General features: G+C 18.8%; 3 protein-coding genes across 6 annotated transcripts in view; 2 read left to right on the forward strand and 1 right to left on the reverse strand.

Moving 5' to 3' along the window:
- Positions 1-1,212: 1,212 nt before the first annotated feature.
- Positions 1,213-3,437, forward strand: LOC108003946 (protein spindle-F). 3 transcript variants are annotated; one of them, XM_017066537.1, is made up of 6 exons: positions 1,213-1,291; positions 1,944-2,143; positions 2,208-2,481; positions 2,566-2,657; positions 2,727-2,916; positions 2,980-3,437. In XM_017066537.1, the coding sequence occupies exons 1-6, from the start codon at positions 1,228-1,230 to the stop codon at positions 3,276-3,278; spliced, it is 1,119 nt and encodes a 372-aa protein (XP_016922026.1). In that variant the 5' UTR covers positions 1,213-1,227; the 3' UTR covers positions 3,279-3,437. The 3 variants fall into 3 exon arrangements, with proteins under 3 accessions (XP_016922026.1, XP_028525575.1, XP_061939293.1); XM_062083309.1 differs by lacking the exon at positions 1,213-1,291 and adding an exon at positions 1,333-1,654 and having other exon boundaries at positions 1,855-2,143; XM_028669774.2 differs by having other exon boundaries at positions 1,230-2,143.
- An 850-nt stretch (positions 3,438-4,287) lies between these two features.
- LOC108003948 (large ribosomal subunit protein bL32m) lies at positions 4,288-5,615 on the reverse strand. The gene is made up of 4 exons (XM_017066543.2): positions 5,504-5,615; positions 5,038-5,286; positions 4,785-4,927; positions 4,288-4,500 (listed from the first exon to the last, which is right to left on the reverse strand). The coding sequence occupies exons 1-4, from the start codon at positions 5,589-5,591 to the stop codon at positions 4,351-4,353; spliced, it is 630 nt and encodes a 209-aa protein (XP_016922032.1). The 5' UTR covers positions 5,592-5,615; the 3' UTR covers positions 4,288-4,350.
- Positions 5,616-6,040: 425 nt separating this feature from the next.
- LOC108003947 (all trans-polyprenyl-diphosphate synthase PDSS1) overlaps positions 6,041-26,860 on the forward strand; it is a 173,773-nt gene continuing 152,953 nt past the window's right edge. The window contains exon 1 of one of the 2 annotated variants that reach the window (XM_062083310.1): positions 6,041-6,375. In XM_062083310.1, the coding sequence (XP_061939294.1) occupies positions 6,193-6,375 (183 nt within the window). In that variant the 5' untranslated portion in view covers positions 6,041-6,192. The remainder of the gene's footprint in view (positions 6,376-26,860) is intronic. The other variant, XM_017066541.3, reaches the window with a different exon arrangement.

The following is a 26,860-nucleotide window of genomic DNA, read 5'->3' on the forward strand; positions in this document are numbered from 1 at the left end:
TCAAATTCAATTTTAACATATAATTGATAACTTAATATTTTCATTAAAAAAAGATTAACATTAGAATTACCGATCTATGGTATTTTCTAAATATTTATTTTATATATAAATGATTATAATTAAAATAATGTCATGAAAATAATTAAGTATATGTAATTACATTTCTTAGTAAATTATAATATTAATTTTATCATTTTCATATGGTCAATAATGTAAAAAATATGAAATCTGTCATTTTGATGAGTTTGGTTTCTTCTTTTCTATTCTAATATTAATATTTTTTAAAAATCAATTAAATTTCACTATAAGAAGACTATATAGAAATATATATATAAAATATATTTAATATATATATTTAATATATATATTTAATTTATATATTTATAATATGAATTTAAAATGATTTGAAATATTTATTAATATTTCTATATATATATTAATATTATATTTCATTGCTAATTTTGCTTGTATCTGTAGTTATATATATAATATTATATATATATATATATATTATATATTATATATTATTGTTATTATTGTTATTATTTGGTGTCTGATTAAATAGTCTACTCTAGATGTATAGATTTTCTCTAATTCTGTATACTTCGTCTTATTTCTTATGGATATTAAAAAATATAAAAAAAATTGAAAGAATAAAAAATATATTATGATTATATATATAAATATATAATGATATATTTGTTTTATATATATAATATATATATAAATATATAATGATATAATCATAATATAAATATATATTATGATATATATAATTATGATTGTTGAATATTAAAAAAAGTGTATAATAAAAAAAATTCTACGCGAAGTGAACACTGCGTCGATAAAAAATTTATATATAATCGATAAATGATTTATACAGTTTTTTAAAACGTTGTGTGTAGTTAATACCGTTTCATTTTTAAAATTGAAACGTGAATTAGCGTGATAAAACATAAATTAATTATTAATGAATTGTAACATTAAAATTTAATTTTTTTGAATGAAATTATTTTTTAATATTTTATTTATTCTTTTTTCTTTTTCAAAATAAAAATAATATTTTTATATATATTATAGAGCGATGTATAAAAATATAATTCGAATTAATTACATTTTGAAAAACTGCGAAAAACAATCATTTAGAATAAATGCATGATTTTTATGTTACTTAGTATCATAGAATAATGACACTTTTAGTTATGGAAGTTCAATTGGATCATTGAGATGATAATAGATAGATCACGTTTCTGTTTAATTTATGTTGGTGTTTTATTCTATTATATAGTTGGTAATATAAGAATTCTTAAAACTAAATCCAAATAGGTTAATAGACGTTAAAAACATATGATTAAATTTATAAAAATGCATTGCATATCACAGTTGTTCTATAATTCGTTTGTGATAATACCTTATTTATATTATTATAAAATATTTTACATCTTATCTATAATTTCTTACTTTTCTTACATTTGATTTTCTTTTCATCCAGTTTAATATTGTAATCTTATTGTGTACTAAATCGATAACATTGGAAATGACACAAGAATGATAATGGGGCTTTTTTGGATTGTGTGACACAAATTTATATTAAGTGATAGTGAATAGACATTAAATTATTTATCTTATGTCTTATTTATGTGAAAAACTGCGTGTAATTACAAATCATATTTTATAATAATTTCAAAATATTAAAATGGATGACAGTTTAACCTAATTTAATAATTTTAATGTGACATTTTTATTAACCTAATTATTATTTATTAATTTATTTTTTATTCATAGAATGTTTATTTTTTTAAAATGTAATTTTTTAAAAAGAATTTATTTTGTTTATGTATTTCCTACTATTAGAAAAATTTTTCTGATTATGAAATTGCATTTTCACTTTTGCTAATTTTATTACTACGATATGAATGACATGGAACAATTGGAAAATACAGATAACGGAAAATGTAGTTCTTATTATGCCTTATTAGTTGCATTTAAAACTATGAATGAACGTTGTCAACAATTAGAAACAAGATTAGCAACTGTCGAGGAAGAGAATATGTGTTTAAGACTTGAATGTGGAAAAAATGAATCTGCAATAATTACAAAAATTAATGATAATAATGAAAAAACTATTGTGCAAAGTTTAAAGGTTTGCATAATATATATGATGATATATAAATATATTTTATATTTTAATGTATATTAATTCATAGGAAAAAATAGAAGAACTTAAAAAACAAAAATCTCAACTTACTCATCAAGTTTTTATGGTAGCAGCAGAAAATCGCCAATTATGGAACAGATTAAGTAAATTAACAAAAACTAATAAATCTTTAGGAAGTCAATTGACAAAAATCTCTGATACACTTAAACAACATTCTCCAGTACAAGCATCAGACATTGTCTCTTATAATTTTCGAGATAATTTTCAAGATATTTTTAGTTCTACTAAAGAAGATAACAATCAGCAATTAGTTACAAACAATGGTTTGTTAATAAATATTTATTTAAATTTTAAATTTCAATTAAATTATATAATTAAATTATATAATGTTCTGTATTTCAATACAGGTGAGAAAGAACAAAGCTTAGAAGAAATATCACTTAGACTTATAAATAGTATTATGTTGGAAAAATCAGATCTTGAACAGCAATATGCAGAGGTAATTGTAAAAAATAAAATAAAAAATTAAATTTTATATATTTTAATTATTTTATAATTATTTATCTAGATGGTTGAAATGCAAAATAATACTGAATTAGATTTACGAAATATTGGTTTTACTTATCCAGAAGACTCAGATACAGATTTAGAATTATTAAAACAACATGATATTAGATTGTTGCAAATGAAAAACAATTTATTAGCACAACAAATAAAACTAAAAAGAGCATTGCAAAATTTCAAAAAAAAGAAAGAAGGTAAGTAAATAATATTAAAAAATAAAATTATTTTAAAAAAGTTAATTTTAATTATAATTGCAGGATTAATGTGTAATAATTGTCGTACAAATGCAAATAAAAAAATGTGTCAAGCAAGTACTCAGTTTAATTTTAATGAAAATATTAAGGAACATAGTGCAACTCAAACCAGTCTCCAAACTTCGAATCTATCTTTAGAAAAATATTCCAATTCAACAAATAATACAGACCAAGACAATAAAATTTGCCCATTGTGTGGAATGTTTTATGGAAAAACTACTACATTTGCAGACTTCCATGAACATGTTTTAAGTCATTTTAATAAAGATTTATCTGTAGATGGTTTTGAAATTCTTCATTAATGAAAATGGAAGTTATGAACAGCATCTTAATTTTCTAAAATTTTATATGTCATTATGTTATTTTAAAACTTATTTTAAAAGAAATAAATGTAAATATTATGTATTATTATGAAAAATGTATTAATCTTAATAGAATTAAAAATGTTTTTCATTATTGAATTTTATAAACTGTTGATTCAAAGAAGATTTAATATCAACAAATATCATATATAAGAATGATTCAATACGAAAATAGCAAATAATATAATTATTAACAATATCACACTTATTTTTATGTTGATCAATTACAAAAATAAAAGAAAAAGTTATAATAAGAAGTTATATAAGAATAATATAAAAACATTTATAATTATATCATTTATAAATATTCTAGTAGTACTTCATTTATATGAACTTGAGAGATAAACAAATAATCAGTACATAACATCTTTAAATGACTTCATAATTCCCTTATATTTTTGGTCCAATTAATAGAATTCATATGAAAAAAACTTCAAAAAATATTTTTTTAAAATACAGAATGAGTAAATATTATAAATTTAATTTATTATAAATAATTTTGTAAATATAATCTAATGTTTAATGAAATAAATTTTGCATTATATATATATATATAAATGTTCATATAAATGGAGTGATATTCAATGATAATTGAGATAGTATAAGAAGAAAGAATTTTCCCATTAAGATTTATTTTATTTAGATGATCAAGCATTATGTAAGATTTTGTTTATATAAATGAAGTTTTATTACTTTCTAAAAGTTTACAATTATAGAATAGAATTTTATTTATATGAATCTAATGTCATCTATTAATTATTTTTATTACTTTAAACTTTTTTTTCAAATAATCGCAATTCAAATTCGGTAGAATATAAATTCAATTATTCATAAAAGATGTTCATATAATTAAAATAATGTTTGATATTAGATAAGAGATCGAGTTTAATGGGATATCGATAAAATTTTCGTTTTGATAAATGGAATTTTAGTATAAAAAAATCAATAATTCTTTTTTATATTATTTAAATTTATTTAATTTAAACAGAGTTTATTAATATAAAATAACTATTTAATTATTCTTAATATTTTTTTCAAAATTCAAAGAAGATTCAAGTTTTTTTTCTTTCTCTGAATCAAATTCTTCTTTTGTTGTTGGTTGAAGTAGATTTGGATTAAACCAATCAGGTCTTTTCTTACGTAATTCTATAATCCTTTGTTTCTGCAATGGAAGTATAATTATAAATTTTATAAGAATTATATATTATATATTATATATAATATTCTATTTTGTGCATATTATTACTGTACATTGCTGAAAAGAAGTTTTTTCGAAGAAATTTCTGTTTTGATTTTGATATACTTGATACATATAAGTAGTAATACATTAAAAGTATTTATAGAACAAAATATATCAAGTATTTTATATTAATAAATAAAGAGATATTTTGCCTTTGTTTTATTTTATGGAATTTCTTTTCAGCAATATATAATATATATTAATACCTTCCAAAAATTATCTTCATATTGTTCTTTTTCTCCTTCATATAATACTATAACATCTTGTTCCACAGGTTTTAATCCTAACGAATCTTGTATAGCTTGTTGCATTATTTCTGTTTCTTTTTTAACTATTTCATAACAATATCCTATAAATTAAAAAAAATAAAATTATAATTTTTGAATATAATTTCTAAATAATAATTATATTACTAAATATAATATTAACATATAAACATATACATTATATATATCTTACCACAAAGTGTACCAGCTTCATAATCATGACCACATTTTCTACACATTAAAATATTAGTTTTAGGAACATGGGGTTTCCAATGTAATTCAGGAATACCAAATCTTCGACTAAGACGCTTCTCGATAGTTCGTCGTTTCTTAGGTACAGCCCATAAAATTGTATTATTTAATATATCTTTTAAAGATTGTCCAGGAAAATTAATAGATTGTATTTGTTTTACAGAATTACATTCAATCACATATAAATTACCTAAATAAAATATAAATAATATTTGATAATAGGCAATAAATGTAAAAATACATAAATATATGATAATTTTTGATTAATAATTTTTGCTATTTATAAATAATTTAAATTGTAATATTTTAAAAAGGTTAGAAATAATGAAATATTTTTCTAAATTTCAAATTATTTTTAATTTAATATTTTCTATATAATTAAATATAATAAAAATTTTCTTTATTACTTGGAAAATTGTGTCCTAAAATAATATTAATTATTTGATCAAATGTTTTAAATGCTTGGAGTAACCTATTAAAAATATTATTCGCCATGTTTAAAATATACCATAGAACATAGCAAATAATATAGAACGAAATCTATTAACATTAAGGATAATTCTTATATATTTATTATAAAATAATTAATGAAATACAATATTATTTATTTAATTATGTAATTTTGTTTCATAATATTTTATAAGTTATTTTACAAATTAAATTTTATATTTTATAATAAAGTAATATAAAATTATTATTAAATGTAATCGAAGTTATTAATATAAAAATGAAAAAAAATGTTATTATCTAAAATATTCTAATTTATAACCATTTTAAATTATTTATTAATTATTTTTTCTAACTATGAATATAAATTATAATAATTATTTAAATAAAATAAATATTTTAAAAAATAAATAGAATATATATGTGAATTAGATGTCGCTAATAGACTTTCAATGTAATATTTCTGATAATCTATTGTCTTTGAAAATATTTAATGATTAAACTAATTTATGATTTATAGTATTGTTCTTACTAATGCTGTGTACAACGAATGTATTTACAGGTAGAGACGGGAAAGGGAAAAGTGAGTGGGGAAGTGATTTTAAACTATCGGTGGGGTTAGTAGAACTCGAAAGTCTTTACAAGTCGTATGACTCGGCTCACTACAGTTTTCGCTATGGCGTGTATAGGGTCAAGTAGGTTCTGTGCTCGTGCAGAGAAACTGTGCCAGTTTAAACATTTCGCCCAATTACGAAAGAAAATTTCAACGACATGTGTCAAGTCAAGAACTATAATCGAACATTCGACGAATAATTTCGTTCAACATTGTCAGGTATGTTAATTTTATTTATTGGTATTGTTATGATTTATGAAAAATATATATAATCAATACAATCACAACACAAAAAAAATTATTTTTATATTTCACAGTATCAATATTTTGCAGTACAAATATAAAATCTTATTATTCCATTCACTTTCAGTCAAATATTATGAATTATTCCTCTATAACTAATAACATAACCTACCATTCATATAAAAACTTCTAATGTTACACTTAGTGTTTTATAATTTATTATATTAATTTTTATATATAGATACAAAAAACAAAACAGTTAATAGTACTAAAATGCACAAAAGAAGAATATTAGTTAATCTTATAGGTTTCATAAATTATATAATGTCTAGTAAAATATAATGCGACAGTAAATCGTGTTTCTTATTCATGAAATGTAAGTTTCAAATATTAAAAAAATAAATATATATATTTTGTATATATATTTTTATTTTCATGATATGAATATAAATTCTTAAAACGATAACAAACATATAGAATATCACAAACAAAATTTAAAAACCACGTTTTCATGCAACTAAGCTATCAGCTGTTTCTAGCAGACGACTGCCGTCTGCTACATTGGTCATGTTATAACTATTAAATACTTTTACTTTAAAGAAGTTAATAATCTTTTATAAAAGTATTATAAATAATTATATTTTGAATTATAATTTAGTACATTTATAACAATGTGATATGATTATATTTACAATATTGTTTAAATTTTATACTGATTGTACGAGCGGCATATAATCACTAAACGCATGCGCAGTAGATAAATTTGAATTTATTCTTAATACTTTGTATACAAAATTCAATCATTAAAAATTATAGATTATATTAAATAGTATAAAAATAAATTATTATTTAAAATTAATAATGATATTAATAATAATGTTTTTATGTGAAAACTATCCTATATTAAATATAAATATAATATAAATAATATTATAGTATTAATATTGTTCTATTAAAATATTAATTATTAATTTAATTTTTAATTTTTGTTCAACTTTCAATTTCTAAATACAAGCAATTTCTAACGAAAGTTTTCCATAAATCATTCTGCGAATGACAAAATGAATCGCACGACTTTCTCTGTTCGAAAGTGACACAGAGACCGGATTTTGAAATCTCTTTCAATAGCTCGCAAATCGAAGACATGAGTTCGGCACATCAGCTAATAGTCGTCTCCAATTATTACGCAAGTCTTAGGTAAATGATGGCTTACTATTTGGACATTAATCATCTTTTCTCCTATTTCATTACTTACTGATGGCCAAATATTATTGAAATAAGTTAGAACTGGTTATGATAACGACGAATTTTAAGTCTCCTAAGTAGGCTAACTGGCCCGTGAGATATTCTCCTTCGAATATGATTAATCCATAGAATCCATGGCTTGACTTTCTCGGCTTATTTAGTTGTACTTAGCGTATAAATGCATATAGATGCTTATTGATTCTTCAATTAAAAGTTTTATAACTTTCTTAGTATTTGTATATAACTTATACAAATAAAATAGTTTTTACAATATTTTAAAATTTAAATAATTAATAAATTATATATTTATCAAATATTCGTATTAGCTTTTCTATTATTATAGAAATAATTATTATAATAAAGAAAAAATATAATTAAAAATATTTTTTTTATTATTATTTTAATAATGTTTGTTTTTATATTAATACAATGTATAATTGTACATACATAATTATTTAAATATTATAAATTATATAAATTAATATGTTTTATATATACTTGAATTATATATTAATTTTGTATCTTTATTGTAAATAATAAATTACTTTATTGTAAATAATTAATTAATAATTATTTTAAATAAAAAAATTAAAAAAGTAATTTTAGAAATTTAATAAAATTTTTTATTTAATATAATGTATTTTTTCAATAATTCATTTTGTTATAATATATTATAATTTATAATTATAATATGAAAATAATATGAAAATATATTAATAAAAATAAACAGTTAATCGTTATTATTATCAAATATTGCTTTATTATCTCAAATTGTTCAGATTATAGGATTATAAACTTTTCTAATGCAAATGTAAGGTCATTAACATTGTTTCAATTTGCAAATCCTGTTTCCCAATCGTCGTCACTCTCCATATCTCGCGTATAATAAGAGAGATTTCCTTCATTGACGCATAGTGTCTGCACAACATTCCACTCTCGTGAATATTGCACGTGTGTACGCACGCACAGGAATGCATGAATAGTTTTACAATGCGGTTATTGTTAAATTACTGTGTACTGTATTCGATGAGGCATAACATAAATTAACATAGAAAATTTACGTAAATGTTTTTGGATTATTCGGCCTAATTTTACTAAACACAATATTAATTAATAAATTATATATTATATGAAAATGTTAATGGATAAGAGATAAAAACATTTTTTAAATATTTGCAAAAATGTTATAAATATAAAAAACGATATATAAGAAAGATATATAAAAAATTTTTTTAAGATTTTAAGAATATATAAATAAATTTTAATATTTTAATATATATACACTTTTATTAAATAACAAATTTTTATCAATTGTACTATTTTTTTATGTCCTTCATATTATAAAAAAAAAATATAAAATAGAATTATTTGAGAGTAGAATTATTTTACTTCTATATTTTTTTTTTTGAAACATGTATATATATCATATTCATATTATATAGATTGTACCGTTATTCAGTTATATTAGATATAAATGAATGATTGATAATTGATTACTTTATATAATGAGAAAAATAATATGAAAATAAGCAAAAAAAAATGTAGAATAAAATCTCATTGTTTAAATTTTTGTTTTTGACAAACAAGTCAAAAAGGAAATTGAACATATATAGTCAAAATATCATATAATCAACAAATGTTTAAATTCAGTTTTTTGGAAAATTATTTTTAAATGAGAAAGGTATTTCATATTTCATATTTATAATTATATATATATATATATTTATTTCATATTTTTTATTTATTTTAATTTGTAGAATTATCTTTTATGAATATTTTTATACATTATATACAAGTATTTAATTATTTAATTATTTGTATTTAATCGAAATTTTTTTTTCAAATTGATACAAGTCTTAAATGAAAAAATTTTATTCTCTTTTTTTGATTAATTTTTTTTATAACAAAATCATCTGTCTGAGTGTACTATCAATAATAATTCTTATAATATTTTATAATTTATATAGTTAATACACTAGTTACTTATACACTACACTTATATTATACACTAGTACACTTATGTAGTTAATACATAATATATATATTTATATATCGAAAATTCGTTATAGTTTATCCTACACATTTATCCTATTTTCGAATGATTATTTTAAAAAAAATTAATTTTTAATATCAAAATAATTTTTTTCTTTTGAAATATACGAATTAAAATTGGACAGGAAATTTCAATTATAAGATTTTAATTTGTTAAAATAATTAATTTCTTAATTTGTTAAAATTTTAGTGATTTCTTAATGTGTGTATTTATTAATTTTTTTTTAATCTGCAAAAAAATTTTTTTTAATATATTTCACATTGTTACAATTTTTAATTTTATATATAATATATAATATAATATATATGATATAATTTATAATTATATTTGCATATATTAATAAATATTACGCGTCATGTCATTTCTTTTAATGTTATATGTAGCTACTTTAGAATTTAGTTTCACGTTTCTATTTTTCTTTTTAAGGCCAATGCATTTTATTTATTCAAAGTTATATATATTATACTTTATCATAAAATATTTTTTATTGTGAATTGAATTATGATTATATTTTTTTTTTGCCATTAAATTTGTCATTATATATAAATAATGTACATAATATATATAAAATTTGTCATTATATATATATATATATAAATAATATTATATTTTAATCGTTGTTCTATATATATATATATATAGAATAATTTATAATAAAAAAGTAATATTTATATTTTAATCGTTGTTAGAAAATCGTTTAATCATTCTATCGATATTGTTTTTTGAATATAGATTCAGTTTTTTCGAATTTTCTTCAACTTTAAAATTTATTTATTCCTTATGTAATAATGTCATTTTATATCATTTTCTTAACAATGAAATTCTTAAGAATTTCATCTCTATATTTATTTTTCAAATTTCTCATAATTGCTTTATAGTTTAAAATAGTGTAAAAAATAGTGTAATTTTTGTATATTTTTATAAATACAGCATTGCAGAGTTTTATTGTATTTAAAAATTTTTTTATCAATAAAAAATAATAATAAAAATCAGATTCGCATAATCACATAACAATTATCTGATCATATAAATATTTAAACGAGATTGTGGGAGAATCTAATTAATATTAGATTAGAATAATAATTAATATTAGAATAATATTTCATTTTTTCAATCTTTTTAAATCGATAAGAAAGTTAAAAATAGAAAATAATAATGAAATATAGTATAATTAATGAAATATATGGTCATTGTACAGCGCATAGATTTTCAAAAACTATTCAATGTATCTATCATTGTTCAATAGAAACTAATTACCATAAAGAGAACTATTACAAATATATAAATATATATATAAATCTATTGCGATATTAACCATTGATTTTAAATGAATTTTGTATTATTTTGTATGTTATGTAATTATTTATATAATAGAATGAATTGTTGAATAATCGGATTTTCAACCCTGTGTTCAATTTAAATATTAAAATAAGATAAATCTTATTATCTTTAAATTGAATTATACATATTTAAAATATATTTACAATAATTATTAATAATTAAATTGTAATATATTTATAACAAATTGTAATATATTCATTATTGTCATTTGATATCAACTGTTAATTATGTTTATTTCATCATGATATTAATAAATTTATTTATTAATTTATTTATTTAATTATTTATATTTTGAATTTGCGAAATATGAATTCGAAACTCTCTTGAAAAAATGCTAATTTTTTAATTTTTCTTTTTGTTTTCTAAAAAGATTTGTTAAAAACTAAAATTTTGATAAAATTTTTTATACAATAAAAATTTAACGAAATTCTAAATATCACAATTTTAATTTTAATAATTCAATGATTCAAAATTATGCATATTAAAAATATACCAAATTTTATTAATTTATGAAATACTTTCAAAATTTTGTTCGAGAAAATAAAGTTACTTTTCAATAAACTCATCCGTATACTTTCTGAATGAAATCTTTGAGATAAGTTTAACCTCATTCTTTTTGAATCTCTTCACTCATAAATACTTTCACATAATTTGAGTTCCTAAATCGCCTTTGATTTAAATGTTAAACTAATAAAATTGAATAAGTTAACTCAGGAATAGATTGTTATAGAGAAATTATATCAATATTATGTATGTAATTATGCATATAAATTTTTATTATATATGTTATTATATATATTTTATTATAGTATAAGCTACAAAAAATCACTAAAAATTGATTCAAATATAACATGTTTTTTCTTTTAATTTCTAAAATTTAAAATCTTTATCTGATTATAGATTGTTAAAATTAAGTTTAATATTCAATATTTTGTTATTTACAATTGCCTATTTTTCGATATATTTGCTATATTATAAATCATATTATACGATATGACGTTGAGCATTAATTAAATTAAAAAATTATAAATAATGAATAATGAATAATGAATATCGAATAACGTATAAAATTTTATTCTTTATTTGTTCATTCATTAAACATTAATTTGCTGATTAATGATATCGATCAAGATAAAATCATTAAAATTATGGAAAAAAAAATTTCTTTTTTTTGAGCGTTTTCGTTTCGCTTTTGATATACTTAGTTAACGATCGAGAATTAAGTGCATGATAGCATATATTTATTATTTATTATTTTAACAATTGATATTACTGAACTCAGAATTTACACGCATCGATATATCCATCAATATCATATATATATATGCACGTTATATAATCGACATTACTGATTAAATCGAGTTATTATAATTCAATTATTATTCATAAATGACGAATAATTTTATATATAAATAAAAAATATCATTATTCAATAAGAAATAGAATTGATTTATTCATTATTTGAAATAATTTTTACTCAATTCTGTTATACGTTCCCTATTATCAAAGCATCTTCGATTTAACATGTCATGAATCGATATGTATCAATAATATGTATGTATCGATTATTCATCACTACATATATTACAATCGTGACATCAAAGTTCTTCATTAATGAAGAAATGATTCTATTAATTATCCTTTAAAGTATGTGTAATAATAATAGTAACACATAAAAATAAATATTGATGGCATATGATATGTTACTGACATTTTCCTGATGGCAACGAATATGCAAAGTAATTACATTAATGCATAAATATTATTTCAGAATCTCTCATTGCTAATATAATGCAATAAAATGATATTTATTAAAAAAAATAATTATTAAAAAAAATTGTTTAAAATTTTTTTTAATTTTTATTTTTGTTTATTTATTTTCTTGGAAGAGTTATGATTTTTTCAATATGAACATTCAACCATGTACTCTTCAATTAAAATATTCTAATGTTCAATAAATGAAATTATTAATTTCATTAATAATATCAGTTATATTTGAGACAATTGAATAGTCATGAATTCTCTTTTTTTTATGTTCACTCTTATTTTTATTTTTATTTTTAATATAATTATTGATGATTTTTCTTTTATTCTATATGTTATGGAAATAAAATTTGATTTTTATTTGTAATTTGGTCTTATTTTTTTTATATTTATTTCTATTTAAAATAAAATTATTATTTTTTTAATATTTAAGGAATTCACAAGATTATTAAGAAAAAAAATATAAACTTAAGTTATAATTAAAACATAATTATATATAAATAGTGAAAATAGATAATTATAAAAAAAGATTTTCAATATATTTGAAATTGTTTATTTAAATTGAATCTGTTTATTGTTAATTGGATTTGATCTTTAATTTGATATTAGTTATTTATATATAAGTAACTTATACGTAATGGTGCAATTAATCTGCTATAATAGTTACGATCATTTATAATAATTAAGGGTTAATCAATGAAACGACCGAAATTTATGACTTTGCTCGATTTAATTCGAATGTTTGTTTATCTCGATGCAGTGACAAGGAAAAAATAAATGAATGAAAAGAAATAATAATAATAATAAATAAAAAAAAGAGTAACGAAAAAAAGAAAGAAATATATGAATGTTCATATTTATTTCTAATTTCCAAAATTGTTTATTATTTCTAATTTCCAAAATCATATTGTGTTTGATCTTATTGTTATCGTTAAAATAAATGTGATGAATATCATTAAAAAAAAAATTATAAGAAATTAATTTTTTTTAGGTTAATTATATTTAAATGTGTATGATATCAAATTGCAATCATTAGGAAATAATATTTTTTTTAGCTGAATTAATGAATTGTCAATTATATAGTTAATTTGGTTTTTGTGAAATTTATTTTTATAATTACTTTTATTTAATATAAATTTTTTACTTAATATTTTATTTATTCTATCTCTATATATATACTCTATAGTATATACTCTATATACTATATATTCTATATAATATTTTATATATATTTATTTATTCAAATTGATATAAATTTAATTGATTAAATTTTAATGATTAATAATTTAATATAAACCAATTTTTTTTCATTTCTATTGATTGATTCATTCAGAATCAATAATCAATCAATTAACAAAAAAAATGTTTTTCGTTCTTTTTATTCATATGAGTCAATTAAATAATCAATATGATCAATATTAAAATTAAATTAAATTAATCTCAATAAAATAACACTATTTGTTATTTATAAAAGCATTATTATAATTTAAATAACTTTAAAAAAATAATAAAATAAAAAAATAAAATATTAACTTTATCCAGTTTTTTCTATAATAAAATTTCAAAATAGATTGATAGATCATATGAATAACTAAAATTCTAAACAGTAAAATTTCGATTGACCTTGAGCATTGTAACAAATCTTATTCGTTATATTTCAATAACGTATAGTGAAATGTGATTACACGTGTTACGGATAAATAAATAATATTTTATACATCTTAACATGTCATCATGAAAAATAAAAATGGATGAAACCTGATTTTTAAATTTGTGAGATTCAAATTGAAAACATTGCAATGTTTGGAAACTTTTAAAATGCTTATTTTTTTTCTTTTTTTTTTTTTTTTTAAATAAAAAATATATTATTTCGCAAAGTATTAGAATCTTAATAATTTAATATTAAATATTTAAAATTTAATATTTAAATTTTTGAAACACCTCAAACTTATTCACAGATTTATAATCAACAATAATCATATAATTTAATAATTCCGAATTATTGAAGTTTAATTTTTTATTCAAATAATAATAATTCAAAAATACTTGTTTAAAATAACACTAATATTATTTAATAATATATTTTATTTGATATTCTTTATATGATCAATTAAAGAAATTTGAGAAAAGAAGAATATTTGAAAAAATAATGAATTGAAGATTTATTATTTAAAAAAATATTTATATTAATGTTTATATTTTTTAATTGAAAAGTTTTGATATAATTTTAAATATATTTTTTTATTTCTGATATAATATTCAGAATAAATATTGAATAATAAATACAATAATAATTAGTAAGAAGTAAGCGTAAGAATAATAAGAAATCATACAAATTATTTTTTTCAAAATCAAATAATAAATAATAAAGATAAATTATTTAATTGCAAATATTATTATTTAATTATTTATTTTTTTCGTTTGAAATATTTTTGAATGAAATATTTGTGTAATTTTAAATTTCAAATAACTTTCAAATAACTTAAAATTATTTTAAAATAATACATAGTTTAATAATTTCAAAATGATTAAATCTATGAAAATTTTTAATATGATCATCAGAAATATTATTAATATTAAATATATTATAAAATATTATTCATTCATAGAAACCGTGTCCGTATAAAAATTACATAAAGAGTTCTGAGAAATTTTCAAATTACATTATTTTAGGATTATTTGAGATTTCTATCTAATCTATTTTTAAAATAGCTGAAATATTTCATAAAATATTTCAGATATATCTGAATAAAAATAAATTAATATAAAATTTATAATGATTCATTTGTTATTTCAAAATAAATTATTCGTTAATATGTTACTTGATTTTGATAAAAAGAATTATTTTTTAAATTTATAATATCAATTTTTTAATATGTAATCTAAATATTTATATTATTTTTTACATCTATGATTATTGTGATATTTATTGTTCAATATTAATTCTAAATTACCAGAAATGATTTTTTCATTTTAAAAATAAATAAACATTATGATTAAAAATAAATAAACTTTAAATCATTTTTTTAACTTATTATTCTTAAAATATTTATTTTGATTTAAATCAATTAATCAAATAAAAAAAATAATTTAATTTGAAATACATTCAGTCAAATAATAACAAGTTATTTATATATAATATAAAAATACTTATTTTTATATTATTATTTGAAATGAATTTTTATTTACACAACATAGTTTATACGAGTTCGTATATTTGAAAATGAGAATTCATTTATGAATTGAAATAAGAAATAGATAAAGTTCTAATGTATTTAGCAAATTATTAACAAATATAGTGAATATTTTTGGATAAATGAATTAATATAAAATTCAATAATCGAATTATAATTGAGTCATAAAATAGTTTTATTAAAGATAATAATAATATATAAAGATAATAATAATAATAATATTCATAGAAATGAATGTTAGATATGCAAAAAATGCATGCAAAAGTGATGTTTGCATCTTATAATTTTAAAATTTTTTGTATTGTAATACAATTTATGAAATAAGAACAATTATATTAAAAGATTAATTTTTTTTTTGTATGCATGTTATATAAAATTATTTTTATTAAGGATATGATTTATGATATTGTTAATATTAATAATGATTTAAATAAAAATTTATTTGAATAACGAATAAAATTTATTTATTATTCGTTCAATTCTTATTCGATCAGAATTTCTTATTTGTTCTATTGTCATCCTGTTGGAATTTCCTATTTATTCATTCATTATTCTTTATTTATTCAACAGTTCGACTTTAATTTCTTTTGTGTCATTCGATAGATTATATTAGATATAAGATATAATTATATATTATATTAGATTATATCTATTTATTTTGTAATATAAAATATAATATCGACAAATAAATTTATGATACTAAAATTATTAAAATATGATACTAAAATTAAAGAATAATAAAATTCGAAATTTTTTGTTTTATTCAAAAAATGAATGATAAAGAAATTAATAAATTTTGAAATAATTTTTTTTTTATTTAATAAGCTTAATGTCGCATCAATATTATATTATTAGTGATTTATAAAAATTTATAGAATTACTATAATTTGATGAAAATCTCGATGTCTTCGCAGAATCTCACTAAAGTATCCTAGTAATCGATGGATAAGTTGAAACTATTACCAATGCCCAATTTTCTCCTAATTTTATTATAATTAGGATTGGCAAAGATAATGTGGTTGATGATAGAGACTTTTTTTTTTTATGTCCGATTCTGATTTTCGTTATTAGCATTTGCTGTCTTCGATTGAATTTTGGATTTATTTGTAGATCAAAGAAATTTCTGATAGATTTATGAAGAAGGCTTGTTTTATATGTTTTTCATGCGATCCAGAATGTTTTAATAATATTTCTATGTGTTTATTGATGTCTGAGCATGTATTGTGAATAATTGACTGTCTGTTCTAAGAATAGTTGCTATTTTTGCTTTAATATCGGCCACTTTGTATGTTTCTATCTATTGTTTAATTTTTTGAACGTGTCATAAGAGAATCATAGAATATGATATATTTGGAGTGATCTAAGGAATCACTATCAATAAATTTGAGAGCTAGAAGGAGTACAAATATTTCAGCTAAATGGACATGTTAAAAATATTCAAATTATGCTTAATTGAAATGCTTTGGGAGAAACAAGTTCTGTTTCATATTCTTTATTTTTAACGCCATCAATGTATATATAGGTAAAGGTAGGATATTTAAGACATAAGTTATTAAATATATTTTTTTAGTCTTCGTTGGATAATTTTTCATGTTTATGTATATCATATATTGTATTTATGTATATAATGTTAAATCAATAATATGTTAAATATCAGAAAGAGACTTTATGGATTTTATGATTTTCCATGGCAGAAGAATTGAAGTTTATTTCTTCTAAATATTTATTAATTTTTTAGTAGAATAGAGTATTCCTTGATTTGAGCTTTGCTTTAATTCGATTTTTTGAGTAAATATCTGAAAATATAATGTTGGAAAATGTTAGAAAATGTCGCTGCCCTTAAAACATATTTCAAACTTAATTTTCTCCTGTATTATAGGGATGGTTCTTCGGCTTCAATTAATATGCTTTCAATTGGATCTTGTTGCTATTCTTAGCCCTGTATTATGAATTGGATCTAATTTTTTTAAAATTTTTGGTTTGATAGAATTATAAATAATAAATGTATAACGAATATTTTGTCTGATTAATCGCTTTATAGAAATGTAATAGAATGCCTTCCCAGTTATGTGCTAGAGATTTGATAATTTAATCTTTGCTTGCAGTTATCGGCTAGATTGTTATGTTTATTCCATGTAAGTTTATGATCAAAGTAGATTTTTTAATGCATATAACAAATTTAAATGCATTATTTTATATAAGATTTAATATAGATGTATTTGCTTCATGACATTTAGTAAAAACTATATAGTCAGTTTTGTAGACGAGAATTTAAAGTTTATTTTCAGAGGTCAGTTATACATTATTAAGCATCGATTGAACAATTTGAAAGATGATATTTTTTTTTGCTTTATATAGAATTATGATATCATTACCAAATATTCTTAAGATAATGAGTTATAGAGATTTTACGCATTATTAATAGCTATTAAAAATTTATGTGATGCTCTATTTTTAATTTTTTCTTGAAAAAGTATCATTAACATGAAATATTTGTATTGTAAATGAAAATTTTAATAAAATGCCATAAATATCGATTACTTCTGATTATATTAATTTTATTCCATATTTCTTTGATATTTGCACTGTTTATTAATAATATATAATTCGTCCAACTATTTTTCTTTAATAATTCGTTTAGCAATCTCTGTTTTTTAAATTCTATTTTTTTTTATTTTATTTTTTTAAAATGATTGAAGGCTCATTTTGACTTTGATATAGGTTCTTTATATTGATTATTCCATCATGGGATTGGGAAATCTGTATTTTAGTGGGGAACTCAATCCAATTCATCAGCTGTTCTAATGATAATATTAAAGAAAAGGTTTGTTACAGTATCTACATCTGTATTATTCTTTTTCAGGATATTATGGATGATTTGTTTAATATATTTATGAATTCATTGCTCGTACATTTTCCACTCATTGTAAAATTTTTATTTGAGAAAAAATGAATTGAAGTTGGTTAGGTGTATAATAACTGAAAAATGATGATGTAGATCATCTAATACTATCTATTCATAATTATGAACAAAGCTATTATTAGTAATCGATAGATCGATGTAGCTATATTAAAGTCATTTGCTATATATAGGAAAATTGTTATTGAAAATAAAAAGATTTGCGTTTTCTAGTATTGTATTAATTTTGTAACCGTGATTGTCGGTTTCAACAGAGTGTCATAATATATTATAGGTATTAAAATTTCCAATTTTCAAAAATGATTTAGATAGTTACTCGATGAGATCTTTTTTTTATTTACAAAATTATAACTATATGTAATATATAATATATAATATATATAATATATAATATATAATATATAATATATATCTTTTATATATATAATATATAATATATAATATATAATATATAATAATATATAATATATAATATATAAAAAATTATAACTATTCGGATATATATATATATATGCATAGTTTGATTGGAGTATGAATTAATATTAGAAATAGTTCAATGTTTGTTTGAACTTGTATCTCTAGTTATTACATTGTTCTTGATGTATATAGCAACACCATCCCTGACATGATTGGAATCAGAATGATTTTTAGCATAGCATTGATAATTTTTAATTTTGTCTGCTGGTATTGATTTTAAAATTAGTTTTCTATATGCATATAATATTTGGTTGTTAATTTTTGATTAGTAGTTGCATTTTTTCTAATCTAGCGTAAAAACCGTTGATGTTTCACTACAATATGTTAATCATGAAATTTCTAGAGATATAAGATTATTTAATATTACAATTACATTTAAGTGATATCGGAGTTAATTTCCGATGATCAATTTTCTGAGACTTATAAATCTGGGTTTTTCATTTTTTTAGTGATCCCATCCCACAATCTAGTGATCCCATTTTTAATACTTTTCTATTTTTAATACGTTTCTTTAACAGAGAGTGAATTGTATTTAATATTTCGATTAAATTGGATATGTTCTCAGTGTGATTTTTAGCTATTTCTATAATAGGTTAGTAACTAGATTAATAACTATTATATATATAATTTTACCAAAATTATTTTCCAAAAAAATTTACTAACTAAGTTAAGGACATATGTTTTTATAGTTTCAATTGTGATTTTTGCTGATTCGAGAAGATCAGTCAATTTTTTGAATGTGGAAATTTGGAATCTTGCTTATGATTGTTTGAGTTTTTTTGATTGGTATATTCTTGCAATTATAAGTTTTGTTGGTGATTTGAATGATAAATCATTTGCATCACTTTTGTCTATGAATTGTATTTATAGGTCTATAAGGCTCAGATGCAGTTTCGAAGGACATTTGCAATAATGGTTTTTTATAGTGATTAATATTTTGAGTTACTTATTCAAATTGAGATGTTATATTTATATCCTGATTTGTTGATGTTTCTTTAGTTAGAAGTGCGAGTGAAGGTAATGTTGTATATATATGGTTTATATCTATGGTCGTAATATTTGGTGTTATGTTTTTTTTATTGGTTTTAGAATTATATGGATACTGTTTGGTTCTTCTTGCTTTACATATAAAGCAATTTAATTTGTCTGAAATGATAAAGATATGATAGATACTGTTCCTTCGTATATAATGATGAAATATATAATGAAAGAATCAGATATTAGATTCACATTTTCTAAATACATGTTCGAAAACTCATTATATGCGAGTATTCTGGCTTAGTTATTCCGACTCTTGTAATGTTATTTTAGAGCACAATCATATATTATTTTTTTTAAATACGGATTCTATCATTGAATTTGAAATAGTTAGTGATATATTAAAAAGGATGATTCATTTCGATTCTTATTTCGATTTTATTATTATCAATTGTTAGATATTTAATTGTTTCTATTAATGTTGTTACCGTATCTTGTCTAGATTAATAACATTTTGCCATTTGAAATTCTTGACATCTTTTAGCTTTTGAACTTACTACGTTTTTTAAGGTGCAGACGTATTCTATAATTGTAATGCCTTCGATAACTAATAAAATTATTAATCCTTAATTTCGGATTTCATTGCGATCGCATAGAATTTAGTTAATTCAATAGTCGTTGAGAATTGAAAGTCGTTTATATTCCTCTTATTAATGTTATTAAATAAGGGACTGCTGTAATCATAAAATCCTTTTTTTGACTATTTTGTGTAGCCATTATTTAATCGTTAAAATAGTTGCTTTCATTCAAAACAAAAAAAAAATTATATATAAAAAATTACATATAAAAAATTATACTAGCCGCACGCGGCTCTTCATTATTTCCTAACTTACTCCAATAGACACACACGAGCGGAACAGTCGATATATCTGAACGATTCAATAATTGCGCCGAGAATGGAAATAATTTTTGTTCAATATTAATTACACTGATCTTCAAAATTTTTGAAGATTTTATTTTTATTACATATGATTTAATATGTAATAATTTTAATTTGGATTTTAATTGCATTTTTATATTAAATTCAAATAATTTTTCAATGACATAATCTTACAATATTCAATATTAATATTTGAGTTAAATTCTAAATTATTTATTTGAAAATAAATTCTAAAGAGAAAGAAAAAAAATACAAAAATTAATATCTAATAAATACAAAAATATTAGTTTAAATAATCAATTTTCATAAAATATTATAAGATATTTATAAAATTAAAAACATTTTAATTTTGTATTAAATAGAATGAGATAAAATGAGAAATTGCATTTATTTAAGTGGTTGTAATTTTATGAAAAATAATGAAAATTTTTCAATGAAATTTTACTTATGTCGAAAATAAATAATTATAATTATAAGAAAATATTGAAAAAAAGAAAATGATTTAAATTCAATCAAATTAATTCATATCAAATATCAATAAATTTTAACTTTGAAGACAGTTTCTTTAAAGATTTATTTTATTCTTTATAGATATTAATCAAAATAAAGTTAGCTAAAGGGATTGAAAAGTAAAAGATTAAAATTTTAATTTCTTTCATAAATATTTTCGAGACATATGGAAATGCTAATATATTTATTTATAAAGAGTTTCGTTTTAAAAATTAAAACAATAAAACAAAAAAAATAAAACAAAAATAACAAAATTAAAACAAGAAAAAAGTTGATGTATGAAAATGCTGATTATTTTAAATTGTAAGCAATTTTATAAGAATATTTAATTATTAATATTATTATATTATAATCTTAAAAGATTACAATTATATTGCTATTAAGCTAAGAAATGTTAACAATTTTGGAAGATTATTTTTGTTAGCAATTAAATAAAATTTAAAAGAAGAATTAAATATAAAAAAAATATTCAAAAATAGCAAAATAGAGATTGCATTGTAAATTTAATAAAATGTGAAGATGGTTCCAACAAAATTTATGGAGTCAAAGTATCATTAATATATTTTAATTTGTTTTAATAAAGTGTGAAGCTAATGTTTTATTAAAAATTTGGTCATTTCATGTGCAATAATTTCTTCTTTTTTATACAAAATTCGCATATACGATTTGCATATTTGCATATTATCTGACTTTTTTTTTATATTATGCAATAGATGCGTATCCTATAAAAAAAATCACGCAAAAAATTTATATAATTAATTTGCAATAAAATATAAAATTTACATAAAACGAAGTATATAGAAGAACATTAAGTTATAATAAATATACAAGAAAAATTATATATTGAATAAAATGAAAAAAAAAATTTTAAATTTAAATTGTTTATAGAAATAAATAAAATATAAACATAAATAATAAATTATATTAAAAAATCATTATAAATAGAATATAAAAATTGTAATTATAAAAATGTAAAAAAGTACTGAATAAAAAGAAATCTAAATATATGTTATGCGTATTCCATTTTCATTTTTTCATGTGGCGATTCATGAGTCACGATTCATGTTCTATTATAAGTCATATAGTATTTAATTTCGTAACACATAGATTCTTATTGCGAACAAGTGATTTATGTACTGTATGTGTGAATATTATTTATTTCTTATGTTTTATCAATTGTTTTGATTTAAAGAAAATCGTTAATGACAGATTGAAGATATGCGAAATTGGAATTATAATTCTAAATCTTACGAATAATATCATCTTAACTGAGATTTTTGAAAATTTCTATATAATTACGTAAATTTTATATATTTTTATATATTAAAATCCATATATCTATAGATTTTTTAAAATATAAATTATAAAACCAAAGATTGCTATTTACATTGTAATTTTTACAATTTTTATATATATATTATAGAAATTATTATTGATTTAATTTAATCTTGATTTATAATACTTAAAAAATAATATAATGTAAAGTTATAAAATTAAAAATAATATAATATATGACACAATTTTGAAAAAAAATATATTAATACATTCTGAATTCTATCTATGTACAATATTATAATATTAATGCATTGAAGATGCATTAATATGATATATTAAAATAAGTAAGTAATTTTTAGCTATACACTATGTTTATTTAAATTTTTTTTTATCAGAATATGTTAAATCACATGTATTGCTCCTTAACATTCTTTTTTATTTATTTAGTAAATTATACTTAATATTTTTTCTTCATGTGAGAAAAATATGGATATATTTTTATTATAAAAATATGTTTTATTTTTTAATAAAAATTTCATAAAAAAATATTTCCGTTTGAACATTTATAATTTTTAAGATTATGTTTAATTATTAAAGTCTGCTAGATTTACTTTGCAACGAAATTAAGAATTAAAAAAAATCAAAGTATTAAAATCAAATGTTGAACACCGAAATTTAGAATAGAATGTTACTTATTTTTTATTTTGAATGAATAGCTTATAAAAAGCTACGCGATGAGCTTTGCCATTATAATAAAATAATTTATTCGTTGATTATAAATTAATATTAAAAAAAATTATTTGCTTTTAAAATGTACACGTATAATCAGTATTCATCATATGTAAATCGCGATTCATAAATCATTGTGTGAAAGAAGAATAATAGAATTTGAGTAAAGATTTGTTTATTGAATTAATAGATACAAAGTATTCATAATGATTGATTACAGAAAATATTTCGAAAAGATAATTAATACTAATAATAAATTTATAAAAAATTTCTGTAAAAAAATTTCCATAGAAATAATAAATAATCATTTTGATTTTTTTAATATAATATAAATTATGACGAGTTGGAATAATTGTAAATTTAAAAATTGGGATTGATTTCTCGCAAAAAAAATTTTAAAATTTTAACACATAATGAGGACATCGTTCAAATAGGTATGTTTGCTTCGTATATGTATCAATTTCTCGTGAATGTATTAAGTTACACGTCTAGCTTATAATTTGTAAGCAATAGTGATCGAATTTATAACGGTATGTTTACCGTTAATAGAATGGGAAGTATCAATGGATTATGTTTATAATGTATTTGACATATTCATTAAACAGAGATCTTTCATTTCAATTTTTTTAATAAATTATCGAAAAGCAATAATAAATAGTGTATTACATATATTTTGTAAATTTTATATTCAAATTTCCTGTAACTAAATAAATATTTATAGTATAAAATAATTAAAAATTTTTTAAAATAAAAACTTTTTTTAAAAAATGAATTGAATAATAATAGAAATTTTAGTTTTTATGAATAAAATAAAATATTATAATTGAGATTAAAAATGATTTACAAAAAAAAAATTCTTCATTATTATTTGTAATATTGCAGTTTTTTTTTCAAGATATACTTTTCATAAAATATAAAACATTAGTTTCTTTTAAATATAATATTTATTTTAAAATAAAAAATAAGAAATTGAATTTTTAAAACAATATTTATAGGATAACTTAATATATAGCATGCAATATATATTTAACTTATAAAGCATATCTTCACTAATGTAAATTATCTTTTCATCATTTTATATGGAATATTCCTTATTTTGTGAAATAAAAAAAAAATATTTAAAATAAATATTACTAAATTCGATAAAATATCTAAAATATATATTATTTATAATGTTAGTTATTTTGAATATATAAAAATTTTTGAATATACATATTGACAATATGTTTTATTTTTGCAATAATTTTGAAAATAGAAAATAGCTTATCTTATTTGTTTTATCCACTATATAATATTATTTTAATTAATATTAATTTCTTAAAAACTAGAAACATTAAAAGTTTTATTAAGAATTCATTCATTTTGTTGAATCTAATAATTCCTTATTGATCGTTTCAATATTGATAGCCAAAAAAATCGATATTCATTTTGAGCACGAAAATTTTGTAAGATCAAACTAACATTGTGAGATTATCAGATAGTCAAATGTGTGAATTAAAAAGTAGAGATATTAAAAGCATCACGTTTCATAGTTACAACATTGCACAGAAAGATTTCAAATGTTAACACGAATGCCTAATGAGCGTAATATGTATATCTGCGCTAACGGCAATTTTATAAATCGGAAGAAAAAGAAATAAGAAATATACACAAGATACATATTTCTATGAATGAGAAAAAAAATTTTTTATTATTTGTTATATTGAGTTGCATAAAAAAATCATTTTATTCTCTTTAGATAAAATTCCTTATCTAAAATTTCTTTATTTTTATTTATTTTTATTTATTTATTATATTATATTATATTATTTTTATTTATTTATTATATTATAAGAAAATGCCTTTCGAGAGAACGATCAATCTTACACTAGAGAAATTTTCGTATTCAATTTTTTCAATTTTTTATTATTTTCATTTAGAATCATACTCTATCTGAGAATCATTTAAATCATATGATTTAAAATCATATTTATTGTTGCATTCATTATTTTTTAATTGAAGATAATATATAAATGTATTGACTTTTACATGTTAAATATATAAAATATTATTTCTTAAAATTATATATAGATTAAATAAATTATTCATTTTTTACATTTCTATTTAATATTTTATTACCACTTTTATTAAAAATTTATAAAATCAAAAAAATTATATGAAAATAAAATAAAAAGATTTCTAATCATATATATAATCATAATTACTATTATTTATAATTTATCGTTATTTATATTATAAGAAAAATATATTAATGTTATAAATTTTCAAAAAATTATTAAATATAATTATTATATAAAATTAATATAAAATTTTTATTATATATGTATATATATATATATATATAATAATAATATATATATATATAATATGGTATATGGTCAATATATATAAAATTATATAAAATAATTATGGAGGAGTTATGCATGTATGCAATAATATATTATACATATATATATATGTTCTTATACTTTTTTTATATATGAGTTATAATCATGAAACTGCCGATAATCTTTTCTTTAAAGTTTTTGCCCAAGTATTTTCAATATGTATTTTCAATATTATGTATTTTAAATAATGATAAAAACAATATAAAAACAATATAAATATGCGGAGATTGATACTATAATAAATATAATGTGTAAATACTATTTTTGTAGCTACTATACATATACAAAAATATATAAATATATAGTATATATTTATTTTTAGTATATATATTTTATTTTTTTTTACGAAATTATCGTTTAATTATTATTTATTTTTTATTTTTTATTTCTTTTATTATCAATTTTTTTTATTTATTATAAAGTTCTTTAATCTACAGTATCTACAATACGCGGAACAAACTTTTAACTTTACGCTTACTATTTTTTTATTTATTATTATTATTATTATTATTATAATATAATTATATTATTATTATATTTATTTATTATAATAAATAGGTTATATATAAAAAAATTTATTATTATATATAATTAATTTAATATTATAATATATTCATTATGATAAATTTAATATATAATAATATAAAT

The sequence above is a fragment of the Apis cerana genome, linkage group LG12 (genome assembly GCF_029169275.1).
Source record: "Apis cerana isolate GH-2021 linkage group LG12, AcerK_1.0, whole genome shotgun sequence".
NCBI classification, from domain to species: domain Eukaryota; kingdom Metazoa; phylum Arthropoda; class Insecta; order Hymenoptera; family Apidae; genus Apis; species Apis cerana.

Coding starts and splice junctions, on each gene's coding strand:
- LOC108003946 (XM_017066537.1), top strand. CDS start 1,228: ATGATAATAGATAGATCACGTTTCTGTTTAATTTATGTTGGTGTTTTA. Junction 2,482..2,565: donor GCAATTAGTTACAAACAATG/GTTTGTTAATAA, acceptor ATTTCAATACAG/GTGAGAAAGAACAAAGCTTA. Junction 2,917..2,979: donor TTTCAAAAAAAAGAAAGAAG/GTAAGTAAATAA, acceptor TTATAATTGCAG/GATTAATGTGTAATAATTGT.
- LOC108003948 (XM_017066543.2), bottom strand. CDS start 5,591: ATGGCGAATAATATTTTTAATAGGTTACTCCAAGCATTTAAAACATTT. Junction 4,928..5,037: donor TGAAGCTGGTACACTTTGTG/GTAAGATATATA, acceptor TTTAATTTATAG/GATATTGTTATGAAATAGTT. Junction 4,501..4,784: donor ATGAAGATAATTTTTGGAAG/GTATTAATATAT, acceptor CTTCCATTGCAG/AAACAAAGGATTATAGAATT.